The sequence below is a fragment of the Anas platyrhynchos genome, chromosome 4 (assembly GCF_047663525.1).
Source record: "Anas platyrhynchos isolate ZD024472 breed Pekin duck chromosome 4, IASCAAS_PekinDuck_T2T, whole genome shotgun sequence".
NCBI lineage: Eukaryota > Metazoa > Chordata > Aves > Anseriformes > Anatidae > Anas > Anas platyrhynchos.
Window position 1 is genome coordinate 12,788,813 of NC_092590.1, and position 21,379 is coordinate 12,810,191.

The following is a 21,379-nucleotide window of genomic DNA, read 5'->3' on the forward strand; positions in this document are numbered from 1 at the left end:
AGATTCATCTCTTTCAGTTCTTCACTTTTTTTGTGTGTACTCGTTTTAGGACAGAGTTAGCTTCTTCACAGCAGCTTGTATGGTTGTGCATTTTGGATTTGTGACCAAAACAGTGTTGATAACCCACCGATGTTTTAGTTTTTGCTAAGCTGTGCTTTGAGAGGGTCAAGGCCTTTTAAGCTTCTCATACTGACACACCAGAAAGGAGTGTGAGGATGGGCAAGAAGCTGGGAAGGGACACAGCCAGGACACTGAACCAAGCAGTATCCCAAACCATACACCTGACACCCTGCTCAGCCACAAAAGCTGAGGTGGAAAGGAGGAGGGGGCAACATTTGCAGTTACGACTCTCATCTTCCCAAGTATCTGTTACACGCAGTGGAGCCCTGCCTTCCTAGAAACAGTTGAACATCTGCCTGCCAGTGGGAAGTAGCAAATCAATTCCTTGGTTTGCTTTGCTTGTGTGTGTTGCTTTTGCTTTCTGTAGTTAATTCTCTCTATCCTCCCAAGAGTTTTCTCACTTTTGCCCTTCCAATTCTCTCTCTCTCCCTGATGGGGGGGGAGTGTGTGCGCATGTGGGGTCAGAGCTGCTTTCTGTGTTTCAGCTGCCTGCCAGGGTCACATCACGACAGCATTAAGGTACTTTATCAAACTCAGATTCACTTAAACTTTTTTTTTTTCCTTGCAATGAATACTACCTTCTTTGTAATCTTGCATAAAACAACCTGGTCGTTAGCACTTACAGGTAGTTTTCAATGATAGCACCACCATTTTGACAAAATTTTAGCAAGATTCAGCATGCTTTCTTTAGCACAGGTATGTTTGAAGTCAGTATTATCTTTTTTTTTTGAACCTTATTTGCCCTTCTGCAAAACAAATACATTGTCTAAATGCCACAGCAAGCAAGCTGGCAGATGAGTCAAAATACTGGAATCTTTGATTGAAATACCAATTAATACAAGGTTTGCCCTAACTCCTGAGCACGTCTGGTTTACAAAGTTGAAGCACACCACTGCTTGAAAACAGAAACACGCAGTTAATCCATGAGGACATTTTGCTTTCCATAACACTTTGATTCCTTAAATAAAAGGTAGGTATTTTCTCCTGTCTTGGCTGAGAACAGACCTTTAAGTGGTGTAACTGCTCTGCCACCATCCTCAACTACTCAAAAGAGTCTCCAAGAAACACGTAGATATAGAACACATTAGCACTGTTTAGCAGTGGACTTGTCACTTCTAGATTGAAGGTTGGAGTAGATGATCTTAGAGGTCTTCTCCAACCTGAATCATCCTATGAAAATGTATTTTTCTCCCCCCTATGACTCCTTATCACAGTCCTTCATCAACAAATTTTAAGAATTGAAGAATACAAGTACCTTTGGAGTCGCCATTCTTTTACTGAAACTGAAGTACAGGTTTGCCCTGTGTGTGAAACCACACCTGACTGAAATTCAGAAAAATCTGCATCTGTTACAATTTAGCACAAGGCTTAACAGGAATATATCCTCCTATTATTCCTTTCTTAAAAGGAAGAGGATAACATAGAACAATTATGCATTAAGCGATCGATATGGCAGAGTAAAAGCCAGTTTCTGTAAAATGACCAATACAGGTAGGTCGTGGTTTGACTTCAGAAAACTACAGCGAGCAATGCCCTCTACTGACAGTCCTCAGTTACAGTGTTCAGTCTTATTTCGTTTGTGGTTTTGTCTATTAAAAAAAAGTTACCAACAGTCATAGGTTAAACCAGGCTAAAGGCACATGTCAACACTTGTGCAAAAGTTTTCTAAGTAGACATCTCTTAATAAACAGTTGCAAAGAACATGATTTTTAATAGGCGATTAAAAAATTTCAACATTTGTTTTGATGCCTAAAGCCTTGGTTGGCACGAATCTAAATCCTGTAATCTATAAATGAAGGCATGGAGAATGAAGCCATCTGTTATTTAAAAAGTTCTATTATTTCACATCAGCATGTTAACATTCATTTCCAAGTTACAACAAGAAAAAATTTAGCCACTGGTTTGCACATGGAGAAACAGCATTATGCTGTCATGTATAACACGAGTAGAGCTGCAGAGAGCCTTTGGGAGACTAGGGGCTCGCACCCCCTGCCTTCCAAAGGGGTCCAAAACTTTGAGGCCATCACGGGCACGTGAACATGGAAGCTTCCACAGCACACCTGAGCAAACACCCGTGGTGATCCCGCATGACAGCAGTGCCCAAGGGTGAACAACCACCGACCACATCGGCAGCCTGGTCAGTTTTAGTCTGGAACACGCGAAGGCAATTCAGGATTTCACTTCACTGCTTAAGGATAAAAGACAGCCTCAACCTTGATCAAAAAAAGCCCAGCTTCACTTCGATCAGCATCCATTTCTAACCCAATGTTACTTGCTGCGTCCACTCTGTTTCTTCTAGTGCAAGACTTCTGGATTGTTTTTTGCTAGTTTCATTTTTGTGGGAGTTTGTACACGTACAGTCAAACAGAACAACAAATGACAGCAGATTTGAAGCTCCCCTCCCTGGGGATGTTTCTCTCTTACCTCATATACTATAGCAGCAAACAGAATATGACAGAAAAGTCTACGTTTTAGGGGATGGTGATGACTCAAATGAAGTGACAAACTAAAATGTGCTATGTCAAAATTTCCACATAATATTTAGTGTCATTGGTATAACTTGCATGTATTCCTTAAGAATTTTGAGTTCTTTTAAAACTACTGTCATCACTTGAGGTCTTTCATTACCAAAAGAGATGGTTTGCTTTGCGACAGAAACTGTAGACTGCAAATGAGAGCAATTAGAGACAACGCTAAAGAGGAAATTCAAGCAGTTACTTATAAAACCTTAAAAATAAGAAACTAAAATTGTATTAAGCTCCCTCCAGTATGCATGTCCACATTTACAAGAATCAACGTGAAATTGTATCACACAAACAGAACAGGGCAAGAAACAACAAACCCAGAAGGCTCAGATAGGCTCTTTCTGGCCTTTTTAGCCAGTCTTTGGTCTCTCTCTTGTTTCACACACACCCTGAACACCTACAGGTATTTTGGTTATGTGATCATGGTTTATAACCTGGTTTCTGAGGATGACATTTCCAACATGAGCCAATTTGAACAGTTTGGAAAAAGAGTGTAGTTATAGGAATAATTCATCACCGAGTTTTTTAGAGTAAGAAGGAAAGGCATCAGGTATCAAACAGACGTGTCCTCAATACTCATCCCTCCCTTTTCTCCTAGTCCCCACAACCCCTCTTTCTGCTGGCAGCCCTTTAGCTTGTCTACCCCATGTCACCCACCTGCTCTCCCGGTGCTACAATCCCTAATGACCCATCCCAGAAGATGCCCCTCAACTGCTCCTCAAGACCACCAATTTCAGCATCACACCCTCTTTTATCTTAGCTCCAACCTTTGTCTGGTTCTACAACAGCAGACCATGCTCTTAGATACCCCCCAGTCAGAAAGCAACACTTTCTGAGCTTTGACTCAGAAATACACTTTTTAGGAAAACAAGCATCCCAATATATGGTAACCTCCTATTCTCATTAGGCACACAGAGTATTCCAAGGGAGGTCACAAGTACTCGCCCAGAAAACCATTGATGCTACAAATGAAGAAACAGATAGCTAAAGCCTCCAAGAAATATCCAAGCACCGCTCATGCAAGATGGTATTTGATAGGAAACTAGCTGGGAGTGTTATCTCTAACATGGAAAATGGCATAAAACTATGCTCTTTGAAGTTACAGTGGATCTACAGCATGAGCACTTAGAAGTTGCCAAAGCAATTCATTCTTTTGAGTAAAGACATTTTCAGCTCTCTTCATTTAAGAACCTTGTTTAATCACTTTTTTCCTGTGCATTACAAGCATCACTAGATCAAGTTAAACATCTGCCCTAAGTATTTTTACAGCAGATATTTAAATAATTCCAAGTATTCTCAGTAATTTCTTAAGTTTGAAATTTGTTTAAATCCATCCAAAAAAAAGAGTCTTAAGGTAACTTAAAAGGTTTGTCTGGAAAAAGATTAGCATTTTAATTTAAGTTTTCCTGGAATAAGTCATCCAATTTCTGAACAGGCTTTTCTATTAATGCCATTAATCTTCACCTCAGGCAGAGAGCCTTAAGATCTTCCTCTGTTCTCCTAAATAACAGTAACATCGAGTGCTTTACAAAGGTTTTACCAAAATAACTTACAGTATCTTTACAGTAGATATTATTACAGTAAAAATATACCTTAAAATTAAGTCAATTTATTCAGTGCTAAAACAACCAACTCTCTACATTTTTCTACCACTCTATTAATTGGTAGGGAAAAATGCTGGGTCACTAAGCTACTGGATCTTTATAAACAATTAAATCACTCTGATATTAAACATCTGCTAAAGTTTCCTGCAAATTACTTCTACACTGGGCAAGTATTCACAACACTAGACAAACATGTGGTTGCTGACAGCAGCAATCTTTATGAAAGAAATATTTGGAACATGAACAGGCCCATACAGTTTTTCTGTTAAATATTTTACACAGAGAAAAGGATAAGAGCCCTGTAGCAAATATTTCTGCAGAGAATTAAGCTCAGGCAAAACCCAACAAGTTTAGAAAGGAACTGCCGTGTGACAGATGTTCTCTAAGAAGCCAAAGGCTTGAGGCAAAACGGATTTTTTTTTTGCAGCATATCTGTACCTCGTTTTTTTTCTTTTTTCAAGGATCTCTCTCTTATCTCCCCCATTTGCAAGACAACTCTTACAAAGATCATTTTGTTTTCTTGAAAGTTTTTTTTTTTTAGTAACTTTTGCTATTTTGTGGTAAAACAAACAATAACATTTATTATTTGTTTTTATGCATATTGAAGAAATCATATTCTTCCATAAAGAAATATAAACAGATCTTGTATATATTAGTGGGGTGGTTTCAGAACACAGACTGGTTGAAAAAAAACAAACACATACCAATTACTCCTTAAGAAGGCCTACACAGTTATTGACTTAAAATTCAAAGCACTAATAATTAAACCAAGACCGTCTGCCGTAACGCACTTCAAATTTCTTATTAGAACACTGCCCGTATTAGGTCTGACGTCCTGCAGTTAACTGAAATGCATGAAAGGTGAAGGCAACAAAAAAAACATGGGAAACATTTGAAAGTAACATCCCAGTGACAGCAGATAATCTACTTACCAAGAGCTATTGCTTTCTCTTCTGTTGTGGATTGTGGTTTAGCCTTCTGATGCTTTACCTTTTGTTAATAAAAACACAGCAGCTTGCTCCATTAAAAAAATGGCTGCGCTGCTTAGCTAGCAAAACCATGCTAGAGACAAAGCTGAAGCAGATTAAAAAAAAAAGAACAAAACACAGACAATGACTGTTCCTTGTCTAAAACTGAAAATATCCATGCTGGCATCTTCATCATGGAGCTACCCTTGAAGCTGCTGCTGCTGCTGCTGTTAGAGTAGCTGCAGTAAAAGTTCTGCCACATTCTCGTCTTCTGCATGGGTTTTCAGCTAAAACAGCTCAGAACAGGCTAGCAAACACCTCCTTCCTAAATGAAAGCTCTAATTTCTTCTTCTGCAGTGAAATCAACCAAGTTTCTACGCTAAAAAGTGAGTGACAGTAATGTCAGCCAATCAGCTTGAGTTTTTCAGCAAAATCACCCCTTAATTCATTCAAAATTAGGTCATATGACACTGTTTGAAATGCTATTGGCTTACAATGAATGTAGTATTTTAGCCTAATCAGGCTAAGGCCACCCATCTATGCCTCTCTAGACCGAAGACACCTTGACTCTAGGCACGCTGGGGATATTAAAACAAGAATGCAGACTTACCAGAGCTTCCCAACTATTAAAGGGCCGGAGCGCTATTATCTTCTGAACCTTTTTCTGAGAACACTGAGGAATCAGCGTGAGTTCACTGGGGGAAGCATCCTGCAGGAAGCTAAGGATTTTAGCTTTGTAACCATCCTCCATCACTTCGTCACCACTGCTGTAGTCCTGGTCAAGGGAGCTACCACCTTCTTCGGAACCTGACTCGTCCTCCGAGTCTTCCATCTCTCTTTTAGTGCTCCAAACATTTTTGCTTTTTTTCCTGAAGCCGTTCTGCTCCCTCCCAGAAGATTTCCGCTTCAACTTCTGTTTATTCTCATCACTTCTGCTGCTTGCAGAGACTTTGGTCCAGTCTGAAACTTCACTTTTGGAAGGAAATTCCACGCCTACAGGTGTGGTGTAGAGAAGGCAACAAGTCAACACATACTGGTTAAGGGAAAATTAAAACCTACTGCTCTTCCAAAATGAAGTCACGTATGTAATATTAAAATTGTGTTTTATATCAACACAGCGCCTCAACAGCAGGTGTTACCAAGAAGGGAAAAAAGCGCAGCAAATGCCATTCAAGTCTGTTTAAAACACGTAAATAGTATTAACTAGGAGTAGGTGAACAACACTAATTTGTATATTGCTCAAATAGCACAGCATTTTGAGCAACTATCCTAGAACACAGATGAGCAACACAATGTTGTACGTGTGAGCTGCAGAAGCTTTGAGGTAAGAGCAACCTCGTATAGCTTAAGAGTTGTGATAATACTACTGGGATGAGATACCAGTCCCACTCTATCCAACTGCCAAAAATGAATTCTGTTGATTCCAGTAAACAAACCAACTTTCACCCTCCACCCCTCCAAATTATACATTCTTCTGTTTTACGGCATCTCAGTGAAGCATTAAATGCAGGGAAAAAACAAAACAAAACAAAAAAACAAACATGCACCTGTTAAAGAAACTGGAAGAACTAGGTATTTCATACCACAAAAACACTACTGCCTTGAAGTAAGATGGGGATTATTTAACAGCATGTGGGCAACTCATTTTCAGGAAGGATTTTTCACCCCCTAGCATCTCACTTGCAATGCTTTTTCTTCTGCCCAACTCCAGCTCGCTAGTGAGCGACTCCACTCCCAGGATCTATTGTTTCTTCTTCTGGTTATCGAGAAGGTAAGGAACCAACCTTAGGCATACGGATAATTGGATTCCTTTCAAGTAGAGAGAACTAAGAATAGTATCCTATCCCCAAGAGCACTGAAAACAGCTGATATAGCAAAACAGACACATTTCTGACAGCTGTGTAACACTCTGAAAAGTCATCAACTCATTAAACAGTATTTAAGTTCTAATGCGCAGATTTACCTGGGGTCACAGTTTTTGAGTTCTTGTTCCCTACCACAACAAATGTAGTGATATTTACATGTTGGTTGCATAGTTTAATGCCTGGTTTTAGTATTTTTCTATACTAAAAAGTATTTCAAAAATATAAATAATCTTATGTTACACGTCACCTATACAGATGTTGGCAGTTACTGAATTACAAATTACTCAAGTTATAAAAAAACAAGTTATTTTTAAGGAAGTGGAAGGGGAACAAGTGTGAGCTTCGACACATTTCAGAATATACTTTATGATATACTTATAAGTAATTACAACTCCTTATGTAAATCTATATTAGCAAGACACAAATAATTATCTCTTATAAATAATGATAAATTTTGATACTGAAAAGTAGAGGAAAAATCCAGTTTTGTTCTTTTACCTCCATCTTCCCTTCCTCAATACTATTTTCAAGTATCAGTTAAAGCTTCTGGATGTAGCGCTGTCAGGACTGTCATTACTGGACATTAGAAAAGATTTATACTATAAGCCTGTTTGTTTTGTCTAGGGATAAAATGGATTATAAATCTGTCTTTACCTTCACCGTCTTCTGCAAATACTCTCAGAGCTTCCTGTGCTTCATGAAACACCCAGTTATGTTCCTGAAGTACATCTCTCAGCTCCTAGTAAGCGATGAGAAATTTTGTTTTGTAGTTAAGATAAGCAGAAACTAGAATTCTCTATATATTAACACTGAGATATGAACACTTAATTTTAATCCCATAAGGCAAACACTCTTCCGCTATCCCCTTAAGTCAGAGGATTCAAAAGAAGTGAAATCAGAAGTAGAAAAACCTTCAGTTCATCTTTAGCACAGACCTGCAGTCCACTTTTCAAAAGGGTGGGAACACATAAACAAGCTTTGCTTCCAACAAATTAAAAGTACAGTATTAAAAGGCCCTGATCAGTTGCTGAGTATCTGCAGGTACTAAACTACTGCAACACACACATTGCCTTATCTTCTGTGGGGGGTGAGGGCCAGAGGGAGGGGGATTTCCCCCATACATTTTATAAGAGGCCAGGCTTGCCATCAGGACCAAAACAGCAGGACAGGAAGTTCTGTATAGTCATTGACTAATTCCAGCTGCTCTCAGTCAAGGGCAAATTGCATTCCAAGGGCAGGAGCAGTGAAAGCCTTCCTACCCTTGAAACCTTCTGAGAGCACTGCTGGTATAAGAACCGCTTCATTTGGACTACTGACAGCTACCATTTTCTCAAGTCAAAGTCTGATTTGTTATCAGGAGACATGAACTCACCTCCTTATCCAATCCGGGGAATGTATTTTGCAGCTTCTTTACAAGCATCTCTCGCTTCTCCCATTGTCTTTGAGATTCTGACCCATCCAGCTATGTTTAAAAAAAAAAAAGAATCCGTTTTAGACTTAATGAAATTTACAGAGAAATCAAACCCAATTAATACCACTTACCTTAAAGAGTCACTCCAAACAACAAAAGCACTTAAGACAAATCCAAGTTGCAGAAGTGATTCCTCATACACAATCAATACCCAAAATACAGCTAAAACTTTCAAGAGTGTAGAAAGTCTTCAGTCATGAAAGACTGGCATTCTTTATTTGATTAGCATATACAGTGCAAAGTTACATACCAAAGCATAAATAATTTAAAATTATCTAGTTCTTATTTTTTTTAAATAAAAAATATAGTTAGTAGTGATTCTGCATATTTCAGGCAGTAGGGTTAACATTCAGGAGGTTAAGGAGATTAACAAGTGTGTAGTATTTAACTCGCCAGAGCCAATAAACATGTCAATTGGCGTGTTTATATGAAGATTTATATGTTTCAAAAAGAAACAAAAACACAACAGAACCAATACTGTGTCAAAGCACCATAAAGTCACATCAAAACTTGGCAAAAAGTTTTCGTCAACATGAGCTCCACTAACAGCTACTCTAAGTTGGGAAAGAGGGAGGTTTCTTATGAACGAGTGCCAAAACTTCTACCTGCCACAAGCTGTTTTGTTACATACTCAAAAAAAATAAATAAAAATAAGCAAGTTCCTTCCCAGGAACTGAATGCAAAGTGGTTACATGTCTACTTATCTACAGCAAAGATAGCAACATACGTATTTACTTAGCTAAATGAAACAAACTAAGTCACCCAGAAGTACTTCCACGTAACAGAGGACATGGTTCCTTCCCTCAGCATCATTAGGAAAAGAGCTACGGTAAATACAAGAGCCAGTAAAGGGATGTGGTGTGCTCTAGCTTTTGGAGCCAGTTACCCCAGAGAGAACATTTCTCAGCATGAGCTAAAAAACCTGCAAGCATTCCCATTACTAATCTCTAGTACAAATTTTAAAAATCCTCATTTCAGATGATATTTTTCCCCACTCCTCAGTCTTTTAACTGTAACAGAACTGGTCAGCATAGAAATCGAACTACTGCCTAAAACCAGGTCCAGTGAAGGTTGTCTGCTACACCAGCTGGGTAATAGTTCAGTATCTGTGCACAAAGGTCAAAGTAATCATTGCATTTAACATATCTGATTCATTGCTTTCCAACATTTCCCTATGTCATAGTTCTTTTCCAACCTAAATGATTCTATGATTCTATCACTACTACAGCAAAGGATAAGAGTAACAAAAGATGTTGAACTTTATGTATTTGAGGAAAAATAAGGAATGACCTGATGAGGCAAGTTGCCTCACAGCTGATAACTCCCGTTAACATTCACAGCAGCTGAACTGTACCCAGTTCCTCACATATTGCTGCTACCTGTCATCAATTTCTACCCTGAGAGCAGTAACTAGGCTAATTAGGACACAAATCTATAAATATTGAAGAGCAAAACAGGTAGCTTCACTTAGCATTGCCAGAAAGAATAAAGCAGAAAAACTCAGAGGGCAAGATTTGAATTTGATGGGATTTTCTGATAAAAAACACGAAGTTCATGCCACTACTGTCACTGATCAAGTCAGACACTTCCACTTATTTCATAGCACTTAGACAGAAAACCCAATACTTACATGATTAGCTTTTGGCTTTTTTGCAGATTGCTCATCACTGTTGTCACGGTTTGTGGGAGAATCTTCTAATTTCCTTTTGCGAAAGGTAGCTTTAAAAAGGAAGCAGAAAAGAACTGGAAATTACTTTCATTAAGTGTACCTCGATATAGTAGGATGATTCAAACCAGAGCTATAGGAACTACTTGTTAACTGCACAAGATGTTGAATGGTCTTCTGTAGTAGTTTCTTACTACAGTCCACAGGTGCACAGTAACTCCAAGCACAGCCGCTGCTTGAAAATACAGCCGCTGCTTGAAAATATATTTCTTTACCTTATTTACCTCCTCAAGTTTTATTTAGTACTCTGGCAACTAAGCAATTATGTCTCATAGGAAACAGCTTTATTTTTTTAAACTGCCCCATATTTTTACGTATGAGTAAAGTTGTATCTTTTAACAGTAGTAGTTTTCCAAAAGAAAGATTTCATTTAAGCTAAGTGCTTTTGGAAATTTGGTGCCTAACCAAGGCTAAAACCAAGCTGTGAGTTATGAAACGCACTCCACTGCCAATCTGGAAGTGCTGGTGATTGATTTCTGGCTCAGGTGCCCACTAGAGGTTACTATCAAACAGTTTTCAACATTAAATCAAAACGCTTCTAAGAGAACTATGTGTATCAAGCCAGAGATAACCAAATATCAGTGATACCTGAATTATTTATGAACAGTTTACATGAGCCAGAATTTTGAGTATCTTTGGGCCCAGGTGATAAACAGAGATTACCATCTGAGCATTAAGACCTGCCCAGTCAGGTGCATTTTTCACTGCTACGATGCACACCTCATGTTGCTTGAAGCAGCAACTCTTACTAGATGTTACTCTTACTCTTTTTACCGTAGCTCAAATTATTTAAAGTTTCCCAATCTTTCTGGAAGCCTGCTGGCAGAGCTTTCACGTCTGTCACAAGCATCTGCAGCCAACCTCTCATCCCAGACTGCCAAAGGACAGTCAGCAAACAAGCGGTGCTCAGCTGATCACACACAAAAAACATGCTTGCTTTCAAATCCAAAGGACCATATGGACAACCAAAATAGCTTTAATTGTGAAGAATTAAGCGTTCACATCTTTGCACAGAAACACATTTTTGTATGAAAATACTTCCAAATACATTTTCCACTAGACTAATTCACTCTGGTATCAAAAATGGAAGTGGCATATAGATAAAAAAAAATAAAAAATAACACTTCCCAAAGGCAGAGATAAGCACCAGCAATAACTAGCTCTTCATTCAAGTCCCAGATATCTACCAGAAAAGACTGGTAAGATTTTTCGGAGCATATTCATTTTTACATACCAATATAAAACACACAGAAGCAGTGCACCTCAAAGAATGATTGATTGTTGGTCTTTGGAAGAAAACCAAAGAAATAAATAAAACTGGTCAAGAGCAATTTGAGTGACAATTAAGCTGCAGTGGAGAATCTGGATAACCATGATCTCAGGAACCTACCAATATAAAATTACTTATAAATCAGTCTGTGATCATCTGAAACTAAACGCATCTACAACTGAAAAACAACTTCCTAAAGGCATTCACTTTGCAAGGTATACCTGATTTTTGCTTCCTGGGCCAAGGCAACACTGCTGAGGGAATGAAGAAGCTGTATGATTGCTAGTTAGGATTCATCCTTGGAGTGTAGGCAGGGTACATGGAACCCTCCAGAGAAAACCTTAATCCGTATTTTCTTTTTAATCAACAAGCACTGAGAAAAGCAACTCAAGGGTTTCAAATTTTAGAGGCACTTGTAATTATTTCCACTGTTATCTGTTGTTACCACTACAAAAAGCAGAACACCTTATGACAGTGACTTTCTTACGCTATTATGAAAGAGACAGTCATTTCTGTCTGTTCAAAAAGCAGTAACATCAGAGAACTTCACTTGAGGTGTTAGCTCAGAAGAACCCACACTGATTTCATAGTTTTCAAGATGTATAAAAAGCAACAACGGAAGCGAATCACAAGAAGCAGGTATTGCTATAACTTCACATCTTTCATTCGTGCACACTTTTTTCCCCGTGTGTCACATCTGATCTTTGTACCTGTAAGTTATCTGCAATGATTCTTATTTGAGTTATACAAACAACAATTCAAACTATACAAATACAAGTTTTGTCACTATTAAGTAAAGGACCAAACTGAGAATGCTTTGTCAGGCCACTTTTTTTTTTTTTAAGCCAAATTATGCTTCATAATATTGTATCTTGTCCCTCACTTCTCACCCAGTCAACACCTCATAACAAGTAAAGTATGTCAAAAATTGACATGGAGAAGCAGATGTTCAATGATGTTTCCACTTTTTAAAAAAATGTGTCCAAAAATGAGATGATTTATACCATCAGGCATGCTCATTCTTAACTAAATATTTTATATAACAGATATGATTGAAGAGAATTCTGCTGCCAAGATTCTTCTGTGGGCTTCTATCGAAAGCATATGAAACAGCACCCTTAGATCAACACAAAAATGGCCAAAAGGCAGAGTCTAAATACCAGAAATCAGCATTTTAGTTCAGACATTGAATTGCACCAAAATTTAGAGATGTCTATTAGCGTGAAGTGATTTAATATTAATCAAAACCCTTGAAAAGTAATCATCATCTTCCAGGAAGGGTTTTTCCAGGAGCAGCACTTAGACATAGCATGTCCCTTGAGAATGTGTTGGCTTCTCCCCACCTATCTATAGAATCATGCACACGGCAATAACCTCAAAATACTTGACAGTCAGAAAGCATGGTCTGGTTAGATTAAAAGATTAAAAATCCTGTTTTAAAGGGTTTTTTTTGTTTGTTTTTGTTTTTTTAAGACATAATATTCATAATGACCTTTCAGTCTTCTCCCACCACAAACACATGACAAATCCATCAAAAAGATTAACAGAATATAGAGGTTTAAACCCTGAACTTAAATGATGTCAAGAGCAAAACCCAAATCCTGAGATTGCTGACCTTTTTTACATGCTTATCACATTCTGCACATTCCCACATCTTGGGATTCTTTGGTAACATCATGTAACATCATGAGACTGCAGGAATTCAGATGCAGAAGAAGAAAACCTTAAACAAGCTCTGGGGACTCAAAGCATGGTTTGGTGGATGTTTTGCTACAGAACCACGAGGAATTACCTGCATTAATGTTTAAGCCTACCAGTTCTTACTAGGAATTACAAGTCTGTAAGTCAACCTGAAGAGAAAATCATGACAGGGCTTGACACAAGAAAGTTCTAGTTAGAAATGGCTACAATTCTTTTTTATCACCAGGTTTCTCACCCACAACATTTAGTACTACTATCTTTAACCTATTGCTATTTACCTCAACTTCCAAGCAACACAGGAACCATTAACAACAAAAGACACTTACTTAAAAGACCCCACATATAAAGCCATCCTGAACTACACAGAATATATTTCCCTTTATTTTTTCTATTTCTCAATTTTGGTATGCATCCTCTTCTCATCTTTCCCCTTGCAAAGTCTGCACCTTCAAACATACCTTCATCACTGAACTTCAAACCAGCAGCTATCGCTTCATCCATTGTGCACGTCGATTCTATCAACTGAAAAAACAAAAACAAAAAAAACGGCTAAGTGGCGAGATTTAATCCAGATGAAAAGAGGACAACAATGATAAATAAGCAGGATTGAAATACACTTTGGAAAAAAAAAAAAAAAGAAATCCTAACACCCAAAAGTCGTTTAAATTCCAAATCCAAAACCAAAATTGACAGGTACTAAATCATCATCTAGACTGATTACAATCACATCAGCTGTGATTTGGCAACACTTGGTATTAAAGCTGTTTTCAAGCACATTTTTAAATTTAATTTATTTTGCTTTCTTTTCCCCCTCCTATTTCACAAACATATTATGAAGTTTACTTAAACTTTTTTTTAAATCTCCAAAAACGTTTAATGTTACTATCACAAAGCCAGATGACCCAAAAACCTAACATCCTAACTCATGGATTTTTTTTTCATATACTGCTATGTCACACTGGTTGATTTCCTGGAATCAAATTTAAACCATGCCTCCAACAGATTATCTTTCTTGCAACCTTAGATTCTTTTCTCCATCTACCTGCAATCTCAGCATAGATCATTCTTACAAATTAACTGAATATTGAGACTTATAAAATAAGTACTGCTTTTTCCAAGCATGGTAACTTCAACAGAAGCGAAGAGCCTAAAGGTTACAAACAAAACACCACACATAAAATGAGGAGATCTGATTCCCAAGCATCTGTTCACATTTCTAAACACTGCCTTACAATTTTACTATAAATATATTTTCCTTTTGAAAGGAGCATAGGAGTATTGCTTACTTTTTTTTTTCTGAACAACACTCACTGGTCATGTAGAGTTTATCAGGACAAGCTGTTCCAGATCCTTTGTGAAGGCACAATACATTTGCCTATTATTCCCTCATCTTCCCTCAAGAATGTTCTGGATACGTAACCATAGAAAAAATGCTTGCACAGCCCTTACATACTACAAAATTCTGTTGATACAGGAGCTCTCACGCTCTCCTGAGAACAGAAACCATCAGCACTATGTACCACTAAGCATTTACAAACACCACTGAAGTCACTCCTCATTGAACCCACAACAGCAAACACACACACTATACATGCAGCATTTTTAGTTAGTTTCTAGGCTACTATGAACCATTCTCTCTTTGGTTTAAGTACATTCTGTGTGGTAATTGAAACTTCGTATGCTCTGGGCATTTACAGCATAATTTATACTATAACCTCCAGGAGAAATATAAAATAAAATAAAAGATTGCTATTTGCAACCCCATAATCACCCAGCAAAGAACACCAGTTGAATTTCTGCATTTCTTTAAGGACACTTTGGCAACTAGGAAAGTTAATAGATTAAATGCATTTATCTTTGAAAACTAAAGCTACTGAAAAACTAGTTACAAATCAGCACTAAGAGGTAAACTTAATGAAGATATATTTTACTGTAATAAGTTACCATAATGTTACAGTACATTTGTGCTGTGCATTGGAGAATGGCCAAGAGTATCTTAGGTTTATACAGAGACATAATTTTAAGAAATTGGAGTAATTTCAAGCCTACTCTTTTTGCCTCACTGGAAGTAGCACGGGCTTTAAGCATTAAATCTGATGAAAGCAAAGGAGAAGTGTTTCATACAGTGTAGCTAACAACAACGATTTCACTCATTTTGCATTAACCAGTTAACTGCACTCCAGCAGCAGCTATCACTAGTTATGAACCAAGGTAGCTCTAAGTAAGGTTAAAAGTTAGGACAGCACAAAGTAATAGAAAAATGTACTATACCCTAGAATTCACTGTTTAAGAGTCTTGATTCTTTTATATATATATATATATATCTATACACACACAGTTTAAAAAACAAAACAAAACAAAACACAAACTTGCATGATTGTACTTCCCCTGCAAGAAGTAATACTTTGATATCACCTTCTGCTAGGAAGACTTGGGGCTCTTCCCTCTTGTAATGCCAAAAGCATAAGAATACAAGAATACTGCCTACAAAATAGTCATCAAAATAAATTAAGAGAATACAGCATTATTACTTCTAATAAATCCTGGTCACTTCTCTGGGGGAAGAGTTCCTTCATTGTTTCCAGCTTTGCGCTTTTGATGTCTTCCTCCACACCATTCTTCATGTCTGGCAGCTTTTCTCTACCATTGACATAAGCCAACTGGGTCAGGTCATCCTCAGGCTGCTCATCATCCTTAGACTGTTCAGAGCTATGACATATGAGGGACAGATAAAGAATTCAGTTTGATTTTTGCTTCCTACATTTTACTCCGCAAGATCATCATTGTAAACCCAAATCAACAGGACTTCATGAATAGAAATGTACATGGTTAAATGTTAGCTTTTTAAAAGAAACTAGTATTTTTTAAATAAGTTGCTGCATATTATTTAAGCACATGAAACATATATTACAGAAAGAAAAATACAGTAGTAAAACTGTCGCCCTCCACCTTTCGCATGAGACACTGTTTGAAAAAAAACTTCATGTATTACAGAAGTAAGGAACAGTCGAAATCCAGTTTCCTTCCTTAGAAGACATATTTACATGTATTCAGTAAAACTGAACCAAGTTGTACCCAAAGTACTGTCTCCTACTCTGGGAAAAATAAAGCATTTATGGTTTAGTATACATTTCTGCTTACAGTAAACACATTTCAACTTGGCAAAGGGAAGAAAGAACAGACAGAAAATACTATGACTTAGCTTTGTACTGGGGTATAAGAGCTTACTTACACCTCAATTTAACAAAATTGGATCAATTTCACAAAAACATCAATACATTTCATTATTTCAGTCTGACGTAATTCAGTTATCTATCTCAGTTTGTTTCAAATGGTCTAGTGTTTATCTGCCCAACAGACACAGATCTAAGTTCTTTATAAAAAAAAAAAAGAAAGAAAACTTTTCAGGTGCAGCATCAGTTCCCTGTCCTAATTCTCAGCTCAAAGAAATAAAATGTGAAGATCCTTAAGTAGTATCTTAAACATCTTAGAATGTGAGTAGAACCTCTTTCAAAAAAAGTGGAGTCCTGAATTGACTGGAAGATCTATTATTACAGGTTGCTTTTTCCGCAGGAAAGTTCTATGTATTTTTGATGATACTCAGTTGCAGAGACAAGATGGAATGTAGGCAGAGGTCTCCTATCCTACTGCCCTCCATTGATGCATAAAATCTCCTTTCCTCGACTAAAAGTAAACATTATGGAGTTTGCCGTTTCACCATTATCAGAAAGACTTACCTCCTATTTTTTGTGCACATATGTACGTAAAAGACTAAAAATACACTATTTTTCTGGCTATAACTTTCTTTATCAGTTTAAATAGGTAATTTGCATTACAGTTTTAGAACTGACACAAAATACATGCACTATTTTGAGACAACTTTTCCTTGAGTAATCCTTTCCTCCCTATCCTGTTTAAAAGGCACACAAACACCTGGGCCCTCTGGTTGTACTACCACCAAAACACTAATATAGTAAAATAAATAAATAAATAAATAAATCCTTAAAACAAAGAATAATCCAAATTCCTCTTCAAACCACCAACCAATCTAGTCATAGGTCAATCCAGCATCCCCTTAAAAAGTCGTAACAAAACGGTATGTTAAAATTTATTAGCTTATTTCAAACCTGCCTTGTTAAGGAAAAAATCTTTATAAATTGTATATAAAGAGGACGTCAACTGAAACTGATGTAGTAACACTGCAATTACCTTATCCTTTCCTATCAGGGATTAACATCTCAATACTTGTCAACAAAGCCAGAGTTGCATACATCATGTCTTCTCTGCAATCATGTTCCTAGCAAGCATGAAGAAACACTCGTGTAACCACTCGTGTATGACTCTGACCCACAAAGTCTATTGTGTTAGGTGTCTGTTTTTCCAACAAAGCCTAGATAGCAACTCACCTAGGGAAGCTTACTTCACTTAAGCCTAGGAAAGCTGTACTTTCTGCTCTAGAACATCTTTTATCCAGGATAACAGAGGCTGGGATACCCAGATATAAAGGAAGAAATTCACAAAATCCCCAACCTCTAGATAAAACATGTACCAAGAAGCGCAGTATAAAGACACCTGGTCAGCTGATTCTGTGCAGAGCCAAGCTCAATTCAGCACACGCCAGAACTAATAAGCCTGGCCAGACCCAAGCTAACTCCTGCCACACTCCTCATTCCAGTCTGAGCTCCCACAGAATGCCGCTTGTGAGGGAGTTTAGTGGATTCGGTGTACATCAATTAGCACCTGGGCCAATGAGCCATGACAAAGAGTTGAGCAGGGGGGTGCCTAGTGCAGCAGAGACCAGTGGCTACAGAGGAATAACGAAGAGTACAAGAGGATATGGCTCAGTAGACACAGATGAATCCTACTGGGAGCTGCTTTGGTATCTGTCTGTCTCTCCCCCAGTAATCAGATTACAGTGGGGAAATAGCAACCTGTGGCTCTGCAAGTTGGATCCTGCATGGCTTCTCAGCTTCTGCTCCGTACTGCACAAAACTGATTGTACTGCTTCCAAATCTGGTTGATCCCAGAAGCAGCACAACTCTGTTTACATAGCACTGCACACAAGCAAATACGGTGCATGCAAACACCGTGCTGCCCCTGTATCCTTACACAATCTACAACTTAAACCATATGCTCATAGATAGATAATGAGCTCCCTCTACTAACCACTGAAGATCTTTTTTTTTTTTTTCCTTACCTAGTATCTGCTTTAGGTTGAGACTTAAGGAAAATGCATAAAAAAACCCCAACAATTTCATATAAAAGCAGAAGGGAAAAGCACTTTTCCATGTCTGCTGACAAGCTCCAGTAACTCCATGTTCTGCATAGGGACTGAAAATTGGGCCAAAGAGCCATTGCATTCCCCTTTAAAGTTAACAAATTTTATTTCAAGCATATTATCAACATATGCAGGTGAAACCATCCTTTTTTGCTAGGCAGAAATACAGCTAAGGGGCACAGACAACCAGCACATTCTGGTCACACAGATGTATACCTAGCAGATAATAAATAGGATGGGTTTCTTCAAACCATTCCAGCTGGTCGTGTAAGATATGTGCACACAGCTTGTCTCTCCTGCATTCTCAATGCTACTTTTTTAGCACCCACAGAAGTGACATGGGCACACTATTCTCTTCCCTCCTAACTCATCAAAAAATATGTTTTTAAACCACTAACAAAATTTTCACTACATATAATAAAACACATCACGCACCTAATACATAATAATTTAGCTCAAAAAAATCTTACACGCACACAGAAGCAGTGCTTGCCTTCTTGTCCCTCTATATTTTCATTAAAAAAAAAAAAAAAACAACAAAAAAAAAGGGCTTAGACAAACTCCAATATGTTTTAAAACTTAAAGCTAATATTTTAAAGTTAAGCTTTGAAGTGCCATGAAAATAATTTCAGAGGGACAAATACGCGAACTTAATATGAACACCACAGATGTCATCCAATATCATGGAATTCCTCCCTCTTAAGCCATGTTCTCAAAGATGACACTTCAGAGCTCTATTTTTTTTTTCCCCTGAAAACCAAGTAGAGTTTAGTTATGGGTGGATAAATTGCAAGATGTAAAATCAGAACCTAGTATCTGATTTTTAATCCAGCATTACAATTTAAAACATCACATCAGCTGGTATAAACATTACATAAAACCAGGTTAAAGCTTACATTACAGTCACATCTTTCCTTGAAACCCTTTTTAACTTTGCAGCATGGAAATTTCTTGGTTCTTCATCTTCACTGTCTGAAGACACATCTAGGAATTGTATTCCTCTTCGACGCTTGAAATAAGACAGCTTCGTTGTTCTCTCATCCTCAGGAGTTTCTGGGACACTGGAGTACCCTATACAAGCCATTTCAATAGGAGAAAAGATGGGAGAAAATGACTTAGAACTTCAAACTTCAAATATTTATTTATACTTATAGCATCAGACAGCTATGACTTCATCATACAAAGCAACCACTTAAACAGAACTCACATCCCTATGCACGGAAAATTCCTGTAAGCTGTAACTTACCTGGCAAAATCACCTCAGTGATCTTATTTCACACAAACACAAACCTGTATAGTATAAACCACAAAGTTTAAGAGCACTAGTAATTATTTAAATGCATGTTTATCTTGGGAGAAATAAACAAATCAGCAGAGTCCTCTGAGCTACTTCCAGGCTAATCAGGACATGGACAGACACACAGCAGTGTATCTGATGGCTGATTTATAATCTGCTTGTCACAGCCTTTCAGGAAGGGTGCATCACTGTTACACAGCAGGAGATTAGAAAGCTACTCTGAGGGTCTTAACAGGTACAGATGCAAATCCTATAGATACGATCTACATCCCCATTCTTTTCTACATTGTGCTCTAGACAATTCTTATGTAGGAAACTTAAAACACAGGAGGACACTTGGTGTATTTTCAAGGTAAACAGAATCCGTCTCCACACGCACATACTCTAATTGCATCTCACAAACCATGTCTTACTTGCCATGAAACTTGTAGAACTGAGCCACTGTGCCTGCATTAATTCATACTGACTCTTCACTTCTGAACATACTCAGAAGAAAACCATGAACATAAGCAGCCAACCCATTCGTGCAATTCCTGAACTAGTAACGAATACAGCATGGTAAAATCCCTGTCAACTACACCTGAGGCCAGTTCCATGCATGTATCTAGATGGGGAAAACATGACCACACAGGGAAATGACACAGCATGTGATATACAAAACGGGTCTTGAAACTAAAGCTGAGAGAGGATCAGAACACTGTAAACCAAAACAAAAAAGCCTGCGCTTTTTTAGACTTTGCTCTGTCGCCCTCTTTCAGCACTGTACCAAAGGCACAGTGTGCTCTAGCCTCACATACTGCGTATTTCAAAGCGGTTATTGTGGTTATAACTGTAAAATTCAGATGCTCCCATATGAACTTGGGCAAGTTAAAACATATGGTTCAATCCAGCACCTACCAAGGCTGGAGCTGTTCTGCCACCTTTTAAAAAAAAAAACAAAAACAAAACACTAGGAAAAGACAAATTTGTAGTTGACTCGTGTGGACCTGAACACATAGCCCCTATCTTTTCATCTTTAAACGTGCACTACACATAACTAACTATTTGGTAACAACTGACAACTCGTAAGTGTGCCGTTTCGTGTCAGCAATTGAAGAAAAGCATTCAAGGCATTTTGCAGAAGCAATGAGCCCAGAATCTCAGCCTGACCCGATGCACTACTCCCACACACTATCTGTACTTCATTCCTTTCCACTACTTCACTATTTTTATAGCCCGTGATGAAAAGAGCTACTAAACAACGCACGGTTACTATGCCAAGTGATGCTGTTTAAGACCAGACAAATTATGAGCCCTGGAGGCACATGACTGAACAGAGGAGGAAGAATGCACGGAGTGGAGAATGTGACAGCTTCAGAGAGCATCTGCTGTACAAAAGTAATCTTGTAGAAAATAAATTTAAAATAACCCACTGTGGCAGCATTCGGCAGCATTCGGTAGAAACACAGGAGCACAACGATACGCAATTAGCTGACACTAAACTGCTAGTCGATACAGGCTTTGAAAGGCCAAAGGTACCCAATAAACTAAAAAATACAGTACTCAGTGTTATGT

General features: G+C 38.0%; 1 protein-coding gene across 4 annotated transcripts in view; it reads right to left on the reverse strand.

The window, feature by feature from the left end:
• SMARCAD1 (SNF2 related chromatin remodeling ATPase with DExD box 1) overlaps positions 1–21,379 on the reverse strand; it is a 42,502-nt gene that overhangs the window by 13,850 nt on the left and 7,273 nt on the right. For all 4 annotated transcript variants that reach the window (XM_072037031.1, XM_072037032.1, XM_027455950.3 and 1 more), the window contains 7 exons: positions 19,425–19,599; positions 15,782–15,959; positions 13,709–13,772; positions 10,184–10,272; positions 8,455–8,544; positions 7,737–7,821; positions 5,828–6,210 (listed from right to left, as the gene is read on the reverse strand). In XM_072037031.1, the coding sequence (XP_071893132.1) occupies positions 5,828–6,210; positions 7,737–7,821; positions 8,455–8,544; positions 10,184–10,272; positions 13,709–13,772; positions 15,782–15,959; positions 19,425–19,599 (1,064 nt within the window). The remainder of the gene's footprint in view (positions 1–5,827; positions 6,211–7,736; positions 7,822–8,454; positions 8,545–10,183; positions 10,273–13,708; positions 13,773–15,781; positions 15,960–19,424; positions 19,600–21,379) is intronic.